The 14,241-nt window shown below is 41.7% G+C and overlaps 1 protein-coding gene across 1 annotated transcript in view; it reads right to left on the bottom strand.

Annotated features, from left to right (window-relative positions):
* Positions 1-12,262, bottom strand: part of CPAMD8 (C3 and PZP-like, alpha-2-macroglobulin domain containing 8) — a 45,794-nt gene extending 33,532 nt beyond the window's left edge. The window contains exons 1-16 of the mRNA XM_009997798.1: positions 12,117-12,262; positions 10,836-10,858; positions 10,045-10,210; positions 9,851-9,903; positions 9,380-9,397; positions 8,343-8,397; positions 8,110-8,223; positions 7,411-7,495; positions 7,011-7,119; positions 6,313-6,540; positions 5,972-6,142; positions 5,473-5,601; positions 3,062-3,251; positions 1,612-1,784; positions 1,353-1,502; positions 816-977 (exon numbers count right to left, since the gene is read on the bottom strand). Of these exons, the coding sequence (XP_009996100.1) occupies positions 816-977; positions 1,353-1,502; positions 1,612-1,784; positions 3,062-3,251; positions 5,473-5,601; positions 5,972-6,142; positions 6,313-6,540; positions 7,011-7,119; positions 7,411-7,495; positions 8,110-8,223; positions 8,343-8,397; positions 9,380-9,397; positions 9,851-9,886 (1,620 nt within the window). The 5' untranslated portion in view covers positions 9,887-9,903; positions 10,045-10,210; positions 10,836-10,858; positions 12,117-12,262. The remainder of the gene's footprint in view (positions 1-815; positions 978-1,352; positions 1,503-1,611; positions 1,785-3,061; positions 3,252-5,472; positions 5,602-5,971; positions 6,143-6,312; positions 6,541-7,010; positions 7,120-7,410; positions 7,496-8,109; positions 8,224-8,342; positions 8,398-9,379; positions 9,398-9,850; positions 9,904-10,044; positions 10,211-10,835; positions 10,859-12,116) is intronic.
* Positions 12,263-14,241: the final 1,979 nt, after the last annotated feature.

The raw sequence follows: 14,241 nt of genomic DNA, 5'->3' as shown, positions 1-14,241 counted from the left end.
GTCCACAGAGTCTCACAGGAAAAATACAGAATTCCTAGGAAAGCTGCCTGCCAGCTCTGTCCCCTAACTGCACTTATTCATAAGAGACAGCAGTTCCCAGACAGCAAAAGGAGTATGAGCTTTGTTCTCTTTATATACACAGCCAGTTACTACAAATCAGGTGTACAGGAATGCATTCATACCAGCTCTTAACATATGAATCTTTTCCTGAGATTTTATGCCTCTCAGTAAGACAAAAAAGCATCAGAACAAAAGCTCCTAGAAGGCACAGGGAGAGGAGCAGCAGTGACTCCTGCAGCAGTGGAGAGTAACCAGGAGTTAGAGTTCATGATTGAGGCACTGGGGGGATATGTTGACGTCCACGGGTTTTAAGCCAACACAATAGAACCATTTAGCTAAAATTGCAGAAAGGACAAAGAATGAAGAGACAGAGGATTAAGGATGCCAAGAAAATATTCTTGATCTTTCATACAGAACCTGGCAGAAGTGCTCCACCTTCCTTCCCTGTCAAAGTAACTGCAGAAGAGATCTGCTTGCCTGGAGGAACCTTCTGGTTCCCTGTCTGATTCTCCAGAGCATCAGCATTAACTCCTTCACCCAACACTGGCCCTCTCATAAAGACTGGCCAAAATCAAAGCATGTTTCTCCAACATCTTTGTTGGAACAGTGAATTCTCTGTTCTTGGAAATTAATTTTCAGCCTAACCCTTGGAGCTGGGATGTCAAAAACCTAACGGCCAGTGGAGTTGAAAATTAGCCTGCAAACATAAAAGTAGAAAAGACACTCCACAGAGAAGTGAGGCTGATTCTTCCTACTGTAAACGCGAAGCGAGCATCCTTGGTGATGTCCCAGTGCCAGGGAAAGACAGAAGATCTACGGCGTCTACGTGAGGACATGCCTGGCCACCAGAAGTGCCCTTCCTCCTTTGGAGCTCCAAAAGCATCAGACACATCATACTCTGCAAGCTCTTGAAAAACCTGCAAGGAAAAGGAAGAGTCTTTAGGTATAAAGGATGGGTTTTAAATAGTAAACATGGAGGAATGGAGATTTAGGTTGGACATAAGGAGGAAATTCTTGAGTGTGAGGGTGGTGAGACCCTGGAACAGGTTGCCCTGGGAAGCTGTGGCTGCCCTATCCCTGGCAGTGTTGAAGGGCAGGTTGGATGGGGCTTGGAGCAACCTGGTCTAGTGGAAGGTGTCCTTGCCCATGAAGGAAGGTTGGATCTAGATTATCTTTAAGGTCCCTTCCAACCCAAACCATTCCATGATTCCATGATAAAGACTAACTTATAAAGGTAAAGTGCAGAGAGCAGTATTAAGAAAAATACCTCAGCACCTTAAGCTTTCTTTTACCTGACTGGCTGTCAGCTGGAAACCTGTCTTCAGTAGATAGACACTCTTATCCACAGTGGCAATGCAGACACAGCTTGATTTTGCAGCTCTGACCTTTACGTTCACAACATCACCAGGTCTGGTCTCATTTGCCGAGAGAGTCACAGCAACCTAGGAATTCAACATTAAATCCCATTATCTTGACTCATAATCAGCTGACAAAACTACAAAGAGTAACAGGAGGCCACCCCCTCCCCTGCACTGGCTGCATTGCCAATACCTGATTTTCAAAGGAGGACTCCACAGTGAACTGCAGGCTGTCTGTGACCCCTTCCCCATTCTCCCTGACGTAGTAGACCAGGAGGCGGCCCAGGGGAGCCATGTTGTGAGCTACTGGGAACCGGAGGAACGTCACGCAGACTTCAACCTCTGCTGCAGGGACACTGGGAGGTGCTAAACAATACATTGTACAGAGAAAAAGCAGTGTTATTTATCAAAATCACCCTTCCTGCCCCAACCAAATGCTGTGAGGCACAGAGGTCTCCAACCATGACTTGCATCCTCCCCTTGCTCCTCTCATGCACGTTTTTCTTTGACTCAGAATCTTCTCCCTGCCTTTTTCTTTAAGGTGACAGGCAATTAGCACCCCTAGTGTAATGAGCAGTACGGAGAAGGTGGCTAGAGACTGACTACCTAGTGTTTTTCCTGATATAAAATCAAGAAAATATACATTTATCTAATAATTTAAAATCAATGAAAGAGGGTATCTCTTGCTGCAGAATGCTGCTGAGAGAGTGTAAATGGGTCTGAAAAAGGATTATGCAGATCAGAGAGCATGGTTTCATTAGCAGCAGGTAAATAGACTCACAGCCTGGTTTGAGTTGGAAAGAACCCTTAAGGATCACCCAGTCTCCCCCCTGCCATGGGCAGGGACACCTCCCACCAGCTCAGGTTGCTCCCAGCCCCATTCAACCTGCCCTTCAACACTGCCAATGACAGAGCAGCCACAGCTTCTCTGGGCAACCTGCAAATACAACAGCTCAGAGCCAAGCTTCAGTGCAGAAAGGGATCACAAATTCTGAGACCACTGAACACCAGAAGCTGGGTGGGAACAGCTAGGGAAGTTTATTTTACATATTCCCTAACTAGCTGCAACTGGCTGGTATTGCAAACATGTCACTGGGATAGACAGACTTTCTCTTCAGCAGCTGTTGCACACACCTTCCCAAAGCATTCTTCACCCCATTCCCTGGATTCACCAGGGTTGTATCTTTCTTTTATTCTTTGTACAAATGAGGAGTCCACAAACTTCACCTTCACTCCCCAGGCTAACTGCATGATCTTCTCCTTTAGCCTGACCCATGCTATCAGTCCAACTCATCTCCTCTTCCTAGTTTAAGCTCAACCAGATCTTTGCATTCCCCAGTCCCATCACACACTCCCCAACCACTCAGCTGATCCCAAGCCCACCATATTAAGACTAGAGCCTTCTTAACAGAGGAAGGCTACAGAAAGACTACAGAAAACTCCACAAGAGTTTCTCCCTCCTAGAGAAATGTATCTTTCTTTCTAGATGACTCTGTGTGCAATGAATCCAAGTATTTTTCTTGCATAAAATTATTCTGTGCCCTTTAAGGAGCATCAAATTCCAAACAGGAGGATACTTATGCTGCAGAAAGGTGGCTTTCCTCTGAAAATAGGGGCAAGTTTGCATTTCTGATGCTAGCTACCTGTTTCTGGGAAGTGTGTGATATCAATGTTCTTCTCAAAGGGAAAGGTAGCTCTTTTGCTCCTCTGCTGGGTGATGTTACTGGGCTGCAGTCCTGAAAGGACAATGTTGCCTCTTGATGCCACTTCATAATGCAGAGTGAAGTTGCAGGGACATGTGGACTTCACTGCAATCCAAGCCTCCTCTCCCACCTGCACCCAGAGAGGGAAAAGCAAAAGATGTAGTCTGTTACCATGCATGCTTTTTATTTGTAAAGCACAGAAATCTCTTGGGGTTTCAAGTCTGCAAGAGAGATGACCCCCTCTCCTAGGAAATGTATGCATTCAAAAGTATGTTACATTACCCCTGCTCTCATGGATTTTCTTCACAATAAAAAGGGGCCCGTGTTCAGCCCTTCACTCCCTGCAAGTCTAACAGGAGAATGGGCTGGGGGTTGTATGCATTAATGAAAACAATAAAGGAATCTCTGGAATCCTGGAAGTTAAGCCTTTTGGCACAGAGCAGCTGTCAGAATTGGTTGAATTTTAGACACCCCTTCAGTAGTCCAGCCCAAAAAAGAAAGGAGATGGGTTGGGGGTGGGAATAGATGTGCTTTTGATAGTCTTTGCAGTTTAATTGAGATTATACATGGTGATTACTTTCATATGGCAAATACCAGCTCAAACATAACCAATGTGGCATGAAATTACTGGGAATAGATTTGAAGGGAAAATGCTTTCAAATTACATGAGTCTTGATATTAATTTGCAAGTCTGGCACTCAAGGAGTTGTCAAACACACAAATAAGAGAAGAGAGCTGCTTTTTTGCTGGGTCAACTCATCTGATGCTCTGATGTGAGCAGCACACTGACTTCTGCACTTTCTGTGCACTGAAGTCCTATTCCCAGAGGTACTCACTAAGTACTGAATACACTGGAGACATTATCCCCCATATCCCACCAATCCCAACAGAACAGACATGGCTGCTCAGTCATGGGATTAGGACTAGGTCACATCTGGCTGAGTAATAAACCTTCTGTGGAGCAGTCAGCTTTCCTAGGAACAAACTTCTTGCTTCTAACACTTGTGTTAAGCAGGATTCCTTCAGCACCTTCTATTCCTGATCCTCCTGTCATTTAAAGCATAGCAATGCCCAACCTAAGATTGTTAAGGCTGAACAGCAATGCTAAATCCCAGTGAAATATTTTTTTAAACCCTCTTTCTTCAGTACTAACAGTGTTATCTTTCCAGAATGTCCATACGGTACAAACCAAAATGGCAAGGACTTGAATACAAGGAACTGCCAATGGTTAAATACAGCAAGAATGCCAGAGAGTCCAAGAAGTGCCTCGTGACATTAAATATTTGAAGTATTAAGAATTCCCCAGTGCAAATGATGAAGCAATTCATTAAAAATGAATGTAGCTAATTGGAACACCCAGTAAGAGCTGGCAAAGCAGGGAAACAGTTCCCACATCAGCTGGTCATCCAGCTCCTAGCTTTCCCACAGAAGAATTAGTTCTAATCAGGTTATAATAAGAACAATGTGTTCAGATTAGCAGTGTATAATCCCCTTTCCATACCTCAGGAAACTTGTAAAAGATTAATTAGCCATTAAACTACCATGAAATGCAATGATAAAAAAATGCTCTTATTTGGATACAAAGAGTCTGAAACCAACCTGACAGATCCATTGATAATAGAAATCTAAGTGTGAATATTGCCAAACCCCACGTTTTTTTCCACAAAGCAATATGCAGAGCTCAGAGCACCTTCCTGGGTAGAGAACAAACCCTAAACAACTCTCAGTAAAACATTATGCAACAAGAATCATAGCTCAATTATTTCCTTTAGCAAAAACATCACAACTTTTATATGTAAGGATTACATTTTTGAGAGGCTCCTACAAAAACAACAGAAGATACTGTTCATAGTTTGATAACTGGAAGATTGAACAGACCCAGCTGAGATTTAAACTGGAAAGCTGAGTGGGATTACATAGCCCTAATTTAGATCTTAATTACTCAAGATACTCCCACTAACTTGACTTCCAATCTTTCAGCATTAGATGACCTGCACTAAAGCAGGTAATTTTCACCAAACAATTCACATGTGAATGTTACCCGAGGTGCACAGAACATATACTGAAATATGAAAAATGCTGCTAGTTCCTATACCAACTCCCTTTCCCGTCCCTACAACACAAAGGAGAATGAGATGCTGCACAAAGGATCAAAGGTCCTTTGCTTTGAACCATGCCCACATCCAACAGTTAGTTGGTGGCTGAAGTGCAGCTCCATCAGCCTTTGCAGTGGAAACAACAAACAGTCCAGGATCCCAGAAACAGAAACAGCTAGAAATATTTCATTAGAACAAAGTACTTTGAGTCAAGAAACGCAGTTGTTGCCATGAAGGAATACGAAGCCAACATACCTGGAAAGGTTTATCTGGTGCCTGGAGCTGGATGTGACACTTGCTGGGTGAGTACCAGCTACTGATGGACAAGTAGTTTGGCAGATATTGATCCCCAGAAGGTTTCCCATCGATCGCCATCACTTTGGTCTTAACAAAAGTTACACCTGAATGTTATGCATGCATAGAAAACCCAATTTGTTCTCTGTTCTTACTCTCCATCCCCACCTCCCAGTTTATATTTTCCAGCTGTTCATGTCTTGCCATCTTTACAGAGCAACAGTACTCTCCCAATATTGGCCCCTCACTATGTTAAACTGGATTTGGAGAAGCACCTTTCCCTGATGGCTACAAACATCAGCTCTGTTGGCAGCAAGAAGTAAGTGATTGCTGCATGGAAATCCAGAAGTTGAACCTAAAAGACACTGATTTCCTGTTTGTGACACTGATTTACAAAGTGCAGGTTTGACAAGATTAGTTACATTAAAGCCTGCTAATCCTATAAAGAGCTTTCACTCACCTCCAGCCAGACATATTGGGCAGCTGTGGGGATGGAGGGGATTTCAAACTCCACCAGGCCATTCCTTGATACCAGTTCACTCGTATAAACGTTGTCCTTTGGGGTCAGTTCAGCTTTAATTCGGATAGTGACTCTGTCAGCTGGACTTCCATCAGGGTAAGTGACTTCTACCTACACAGTGTTACATTTAGAGAACAGTGGGGTTTACATTATAGGGAATTCCAGTCAGTGACAGAAACAACAGGTGGGAAAACCACTCCAGAATAGGGTGTCACATCCTCAGACAAGACAAATACAATCTTATACCAGCCACACGTCAGCCTCTCTACTTCAAATCTTACCTTTCCTTTGTAAGGCAGTCCAGGTTTGAACTGTTTTCTGGTATCTTTGGAGTACTTGATATCAATCAGCTGTTTCTGAACAGGAGTGGAGTCATCAAATGTAACCTGCTTGCTCCCATCAGAGCTGATCACTGTGGCCCAGATATTGACTGTGCCTCGAAAATGCTCTGGAACATCAGCTGGCATCATGTCTTTCACACACACATCGAAAACAGCAGAGCCATCAATCTGCAAAGGGGGTTCAGGAGTGGAAACACAAGTTTGCATTCACATTCAAGAAGGGTCTAGAAGCCACAACTAAAGCACAGGCACTTGATAGGAGTTTGGAGCAGTATTTTTAAAGGATGTGGAGCAGAGGGAATTCAGTGGGGAGCAGATGGAGGAAGGAGAAAAGAAAGCAAGTTTCATTTTCCTTCCTTATCCATAGGCTGGACTACCTCTGTCACAGACCCTCACATTCTCTCTCAGCCCCATACGCTCTAAAAAGACATTAATACTATGCCAACAAATTCTCATCCCCCCAAACCATTAACATACCACGCAAAAATATACAATTATCCCAATTATTGCACCCAATTATCCCATTTATTAATTTATTTTCTGATCTCCCACCAGTAACATAAAATAGAGCTTTGCTACTAATTTCAGAGAGTACAAACCAGGCATTTTAGCACAGCTGACCCAGTGGTCTCCCTCACCTGGGTGGTCTTGAGGACAGGGTGTCCCACTTCATGCCTGTAGTACCCTACACCATTTATAGTCATATTGACAATTAACTTTCCTGTCACTGGTTTTCCAAATGTATATCTGAAAGGGAAAAAGACAATTAATTAACATCCAGCTGTTTTCTACTTTCCAGATTATATCAAGGTTGCAGCCTGTGACCAGCACATCTAGAAAACAACAAAAACCCAACAAGACAGAAGGTCTTCCAGCTTGTTATTGTTAACAAGTTTTATGAAGGCTCTTACATAGGAAACATCTCATGATGACCAGAAATCATCTGAAAAGTCTAGCACAGCTGAGATCCAAGCTCCAGTGACTGCTGTGGCTGTACTACAATCTATAGTAATGACTTTATTTGGGACATGCTCCTACCTGGCATGGACAGTTCCTTTCTCACACAGTGCAAGGTCCCGAATGTAGCGAGGGGGGTCAATTAGCAGCTCAAACTTTGGCAACACTGCAAGGGGAAGAAACACAAGCATCTTTTCAAGAAGCTGGGGAGGGGCTTTTCATCAGAGATGACAGTGATAGGAGAAGAGGTGATGGTTTTAAACTGAGAGATGGGAGATTTAGGTTAGATATTAGGAAGAAATTCACTCTAAGGGGGTGAGGAACTGGAATGGGTTGCCCAGGGAGGCTGTTGATGCCCCATCCCTGGAGGTTTGTAAGGCCAGGTTGGATAAGGTTTGGTACAACCTGGTCTAGTGGTTCCCTGCTCATGGCAGGGGGGTTGGAACTTCATGATCTTCAAGGTCCCTTCCAACCTTAATGATTCTATGATTCTATTATTCAAATATAATAAAAGCATAGACAAGATCACTGCCTATGGTGGGATGAGGACAGTGGAGTTAACATTACAGCACTCAGCAGAGAATGAATCAACAACAGCAGGAAACGAAGATGACCTTGGCAAGGGTCTGTGTCCCTAGAGTACAAAGTCTGTCAAGAGCTTTTCCTCACTTTAAATGCTTTATTTCTCAGGTGCTTCACCTGAACTAAAAGCATTTCATGACATTGTGCTCTTCCAAAAGCACTGGGGTTACAGTCCAACCTGATTTGGACACAACTCACCATATTTCTGCACTTCAAAGGATTTGTTGTATGTGTGCCCCTGCATCTCAGCAAAGATGAGCCATTCACCAAACACTGGCTGATCAGACAAAGGAAAAGTCATATTGACAATACCTGAAAAAGGAAACAGCAATTAGTGAACTCTGTGCCACCCATCAGCCCTTGTCAAGGCCTACTGAGCATGGCTCAGGATAAGCAGAAAGCAAACAGAGAAAAAATGACCCTAAACTTACCGCAACAAAATGGCTTCAAATTGTTCCACTCGATCATCCGAGAGCCCCGAGGATCCTGCAAAGTGGTTTAGGAATGAGAAATATCACAGTGAAAATGAAAGTCACTCATACATGTAACACAGTTTGCAACAAAGAACTTCATGTTGTAACACACACACCTCACTAACAGCTCAAACGCAACTTACATCAGTTGAAAACTTTCTGAAGATACTTTACCAGGGCGTATTTCCTTTCTAAAAAACAGTATTTAAGGACACTGCTTCTACAGCCAATGCACACAAGCAAGCACTGCCAAGCAGCAGATCTTCCACGTGTCTTAAGACACCTAGTTTGGTGATGAACTAGCCCCTGAAGACTCTCCCTTTCTGTCCACAGAGGGAGCTGTACAACTAGCAAGGCAGTTTTTAGATGACAAGGCAGTTTTTAGATGACAAAGTCAGATGAAATTAGTCCTGCTGTTTTTGTCAGCAGTAAATCTGCGACTGAATGCAAACATGAGGGAGAATTCTTCTGCTTGCTGAAAGCTAAAGAAAATGCATGGTATAAAAAAATAAATAGACTAGACACAGAAGGAACCTCTCATTCACCTCATAAGGAAGAAGACAGGAGTACCCTTTCCTTGCCATGAATTTCTATTGTCCACTATCATAATGTTTGGGTGCAGAGATGAGATTGGCCTTGCTATACCAGCCCAGCCAGATGAAGGATAGGAGAGTGTCTGCATTGAAAAGAAGGGAGAAATTGAGTGGGACTGTCATAGTTATAAACCCCAGTGAAACTAACCAGTTCTTCTCAGGCTGAAAAATGGGAATGGATTTCTGAAACTGAAGTAGAAAACAAGTATATTTGTGGGTGATAAGAAAAAAGCAAGACACAAAGATCAATGAAAGACACAGATATAGAGATAATGACACAGGTTAGATTTGGGAACGGCCATAATGGACTTGAGAAGGTACAGATGTGTGACTTGTTCCTCTTAAAGCTACAAGAACCTTGTGCCTCTGCAGGAGACGTGTTGATGATCAGCAGATACTCACCACCACATAAGCTTCAATCTGAAAGGAAAATAAAATAAAAAAAGAATTAAAGGCATTATGAAACAAAGCTGCTTTTCAGCTTCTTCTGATGAACTGCTGAGTTGACATATGCAAGGAACGACATAAATTTTAAACATCTCTTCTTTGGTAAGAGCAGCCTGAGAAACAAACTCATTCACTATTTGTGCATTATCTAAACAGAGTGCAAGGCTCTGAAAAATGCTTCTAACTGCTTTGTATTTGCTGGCTCTACAAAAGGGTGCATATGACCAATAGTAATGTGTCCTGCAATAGTAACGTGACCAAATGAAAACAACCAAATTGCAAATAACAACCAGCAATCCCAAGATATGCCCAAATAGACTAAGAAATCCCATTCTATTTCTGCATAAATGTACTTTGGAATAAAATGCAGGTTGCCAAATAATTGCCTCATATTTTAAAATATGAAAGAAAAAAAGTTTTCTTTACCCTGTCATTGACTGGTCTCAGGTCAGAAGTCACCATAAAGAGGTTTATCAACACTAAGAAAAGGGAAAGAGAAAATACATCAGTCATCACAGCTGAGACTGAACAGAGTATCTCATCCTAGAATCTGTCCTTGAAAAATAAGTGTTGCTTGAAAGTAGCCCTTGCTTCTGGCAAGCTCTCCAAGGCCACTTTACCTTTCTGTTTGGGTTTGTAGACAGGTTTGTCAGTCTGGATGAACACTGAGGATCCTTTGCTGTCAATGGTCACCGTGGTATAGTTGTGAAAAATGTACCCTTCCTCTGCTAGATGCCTGTTGCCCCAGACTTTTAGATGGGCTTGTCCACGAAGTCCTGAAGGCACCTAGAAAACAGTCCATGGGGTGAGGAAGACAGAGAAAAGCCTTCAAGCTTTTTAGGGAGTAAAACTGACACTGAAGTGAGCAAAGAACAGCCACCTGCTGCATTTCAGTGCAACTATAAGTAATAAAAAGCAAATTCAGAACATGCTAGATCTTTTACAATGTATAAACTTCAAAGGAGGGAAAGTCATGCTAAAAACATGACAGGAAATTCTCTTCTACCATTTTTTATCACTCAAGCAAAGTGATGTTTGATCTACATGTGCAGCTTTCACTGAAGAAGGTGAAATCAGCCATGCTGTGGAAGGCACCACTCTCAGTAGAGGGGGAAAAATCCCCACCCAAGTCACAAAAGCAAAACATTGCACATTTTCAACCAGTTCTGCAGAGGATTGAAATATTTTTTAAATGACATTAGATTAAAAATTACAAAGTAAAAAAGTTGAGAATACAGAAAAGATTATGATGATGATATGTTTGAGTAAAAAAGGTAAAGAAATAAACCCAAAATCAGCAATTGCACTGCAGATTTTACTCAACAGTGAGTTAGTCTTTGAATAAAGCACGTGGTTGAAGGCAAGTGCTTCATGTTTTCTTCAAAATCATCTTAAAATAATTGACACTCACCTTCAGTTTAATTGTTCCTTTATCTAAAATAAGAGAAAGAGAGAGTTATTCCCCTCAAGCTAAAGTACTAACGTTTTAAGACATTTGCAGTTGAGTGAAAGGAGACTCCACATCACAGAGCAGATAACTGCAACACCCATTCAGTAAGATTTCTCCTGGAGGAGTTTTCCTGCATTGAATAAAACAATGCACAGGGTGAGCAAGTAGGACCTGGCAGAGCTCTACAAAATAAACTTGGTCCATATTTATTTACAATTTTTGCCTAAGATAACCTGCAAAATGCTCTGTGGTTAGAGATTACTACCAAGAATGAGGTTCCATTACAGGGCATCCTATACTTACAGAGCTATTTTGCTGTGCAAAGGACCTGGCCTCTTTTGGAACTTGAATAAGTATCCAAACAAACACTCATAGAGTCTATTTGGATGGATACAGCCACACCTAAGAATTCTCTTTAGCATAAGTTGTACACACATGTAAGCATCACCCCCTTTGAATTAATTAGCAATTGTCAGCCAATTTGAAAGACAACAAGGGGAGGATAAAATCAGATATAATCTGCTTCAAGAAAATAAATGGCTTTTATATAACTCCCAGTTTTTACACACAGAAGGGTTAAAAGATGATAGTTAAAGAGCCTGATTGCCTGAGCCTTGTCTATATTACAGCTTACACCATTACTAGCAGTGGTACAACAGAGCTATTTGATTTCATTTTCACTAATGTAAATTTGCTCAGTATTAAGTTGGACATAATCAACACACATTCCATCTTCTGTACACTCAGAACAGAGAAGTATCTGTCTTGGATCTCAAAGGCTTATCCAACTGCACAAATATTACCACCTCTCTCAGCAACACTCAGCCCCAAAGACAGAGAGATCACATTCCCAGCACTCATTTTCAAATAAGAGTAGAAAATTATGATGGTGATGTGGATTTTACACTTTTCTTTAAAGCCAACTTACCCTACTCTTACTCAGCTAGCCAGTGTCAAACACTGAGCTTTCAAAAGGAAAGATATTCACTATAAAACCCTTGAATGTCAATTATCTAGGGTCTCTGTGTTCCAAAATTATCACCCTGGGGTGTTTAAGGTCACGTTGATCAAAACCACATTAGCACAATCAGTGGAGAAAGTTTAGCAACACTCAGTGAATTCAATATGAATTTGGTTCCAGTTCTGTTACCACCTGCAGCAACTCTCTAACAGGTATCCCTCTGCTCCCACAGCACCTCAACTTCCAAACCAGTTCTCAAGTTCAGAATGACAGGAACTTACCCAGAACTGTCCCATGGCCTCGTGACACGGTTTCTCCTTTGACTACTAACTGGATCTGGACTGTTGTCTCCTTGACAGAGTTAAAGATGGTTACACTTATGGCTTCCTCAACACCGGATCGGAAAACAGAAGGTGCTGCAATCAAATAGCCCCTGAGGAGCAAGATTGGAAGTGGGCAGTCAAGAACAGCAACAAGAGTGGGATCTGTATTTGTAAGCCACTTTATGTATAACAAAAGAAAATCTGTAACACAAGTTTCCAGAATTTGCCCCTGTGTGACCACCAGCAGTCTAGACCTATACCAAATATGCATAAAATGAACACAGAATACACATGGAAGTGAACAGACTCTAATTGGCTTACAAATGATTATGATTTAAATACAGTGATATTGATATTTATTGTCTATATATTACAATATTTAGATATTATATATTAAAAACCTAAATATACAACTAGATAAAAAGCCTGAAGCTCACGAAAGAGCAAGGAGGTACCTGAACCTCCAGTAGGGTTTTGTAGAGAATGCTTTATTTTGTAAAAATTGGGATACTTCTGGTATTTTTGCCTCACTTATCTTTCACAGTTCAACTTGATGTGTAAAATAGATGTGATTATCAGTGCTGATACTTCCAGTTTATAGAGAAGCTGGGTCAGAAACTGCAGTTACAAGATTAGGCTTAGACTCTCAGTTCTACTGCCACTTTTTTTGTTCCAAGGATTATATCCTGCAAGTTTAAAAATCCCAGGAAAAAAAAACAACAAAAAACAACATTATTTTAGCAGGCACAGACACATTTTTAAAGCCACCCTAGACGACCTCCCATATCTATACTACAATCCTTGTGTTTCTGAATGGAATCTGTGCCACTCCTCTGTGCTGACTGGCACCACGCCATGAACTTGTCAACTAAAAGCATTACAGGCTCCGAGCTCTTTGATGCCTTGGGCTGTGAGCAACACATTTAGATTCTCTTCATGACACACCTTTCTGGGGTTTTTTCTACCCAAATGGAGTTTTTTATTTTTTGTTTTGTTAAATGAGGCAATTCCTCAGATGACTCTTTAAGCCAAATTTCCCAGCTCACGCCTTTCTACAGTTCCATGAGCCAGGCTGCTTTGGTTCGTGATTAATTATCACTTTGGGATGAGGATGATGGTGTTTTACAACCCCCAAGTCATCTTTTATCAAATTCCAACCCCACGTTTCTCTCTCAGCAGGCCTCATTGCCATGGAGATCCCATTACCCCCAAAGGAAGTTCAGATCTCCGTGGCATTTGAGCTAAATTGCATGGGATCCTTGCAGATTCAAAACCTTATAGTTGCCAGGTTTGAAAATTCATCAGAACAACACTAAATAACAATAAAAAGTTACTATGCAGCCTGCAAATTCTTGGTAAGAAAGACACAGCTCATCTAGTTGCAGAAGGAGAAAGTACCATCTGCATTCAGCATGAAGTGATTAGATTCAAACTGTCACATAAGTACAGCACTTCAGTGCCAGATGTGCAGCACACATTGTTCTAAACTGCTGCAACACTTTCTGAAGTATCAGCCCATTGATACAGCTACTTAAATCACTTAATAAATGGCATCTGAATATGAAATATTTATCTTGGCAATTAAACAGTTAACTTGACAGCAACTGGACAGATTCTTTAAGCACATTTGACTAACAGCTCTGTCAGGTTACACCAAAACTTGGCAGGACCTGAAATATTTTCTAGTAAGCAAGTGAAAATAAGTTCTCCATGGCACTCATTTAATGCAGCTATTCACGATGCTGACGGGCTATAATAATCAAGGGATAAAGAACAAAGCAAACCTTAATCAAAGTTAACCTAAACACACTGAAACGAGCTATGGATTCAATTTCTAAAAGCCAGAGAACTTTCCCCGCAGTGAAACGTTTCTCCCCGGAGGATTTTCCCCACAAGAATGTTTCACATGCTCTTCGGGACCAACCAACGTTACCTTCAACCATCCCAAGCCCAACAGCAGCCCCTGCGCAACACCCCGGATTCCTTAAATAATTGTTTGCAGATAAAAGCTTTGCAGCCGCTGGCTGGAGGAGCTAGAGGCAGGTATTTCTAAGGAGGCTTTCTTCTTTTTGCCTTTTTTTTT

Source organism: Chaetura pelagica, unplaced genomic scaffold (genome assembly GCF_000747805.2).
Source record: "Chaetura pelagica isolate M959 unplaced genomic scaffold, ChaPel_1.0 scaffold595, whole genome shotgun sequence".
NCBI classification, from domain to species: Eukaryota; Metazoa; Chordata; class Aves; order Apodiformes; family Apodidae; genus Chaetura; species Chaetura pelagica.
Note: the sequence above shows the minus strand (reverse complement) of the source record. Positions and strands in the feature narration are given on the sequence as shown.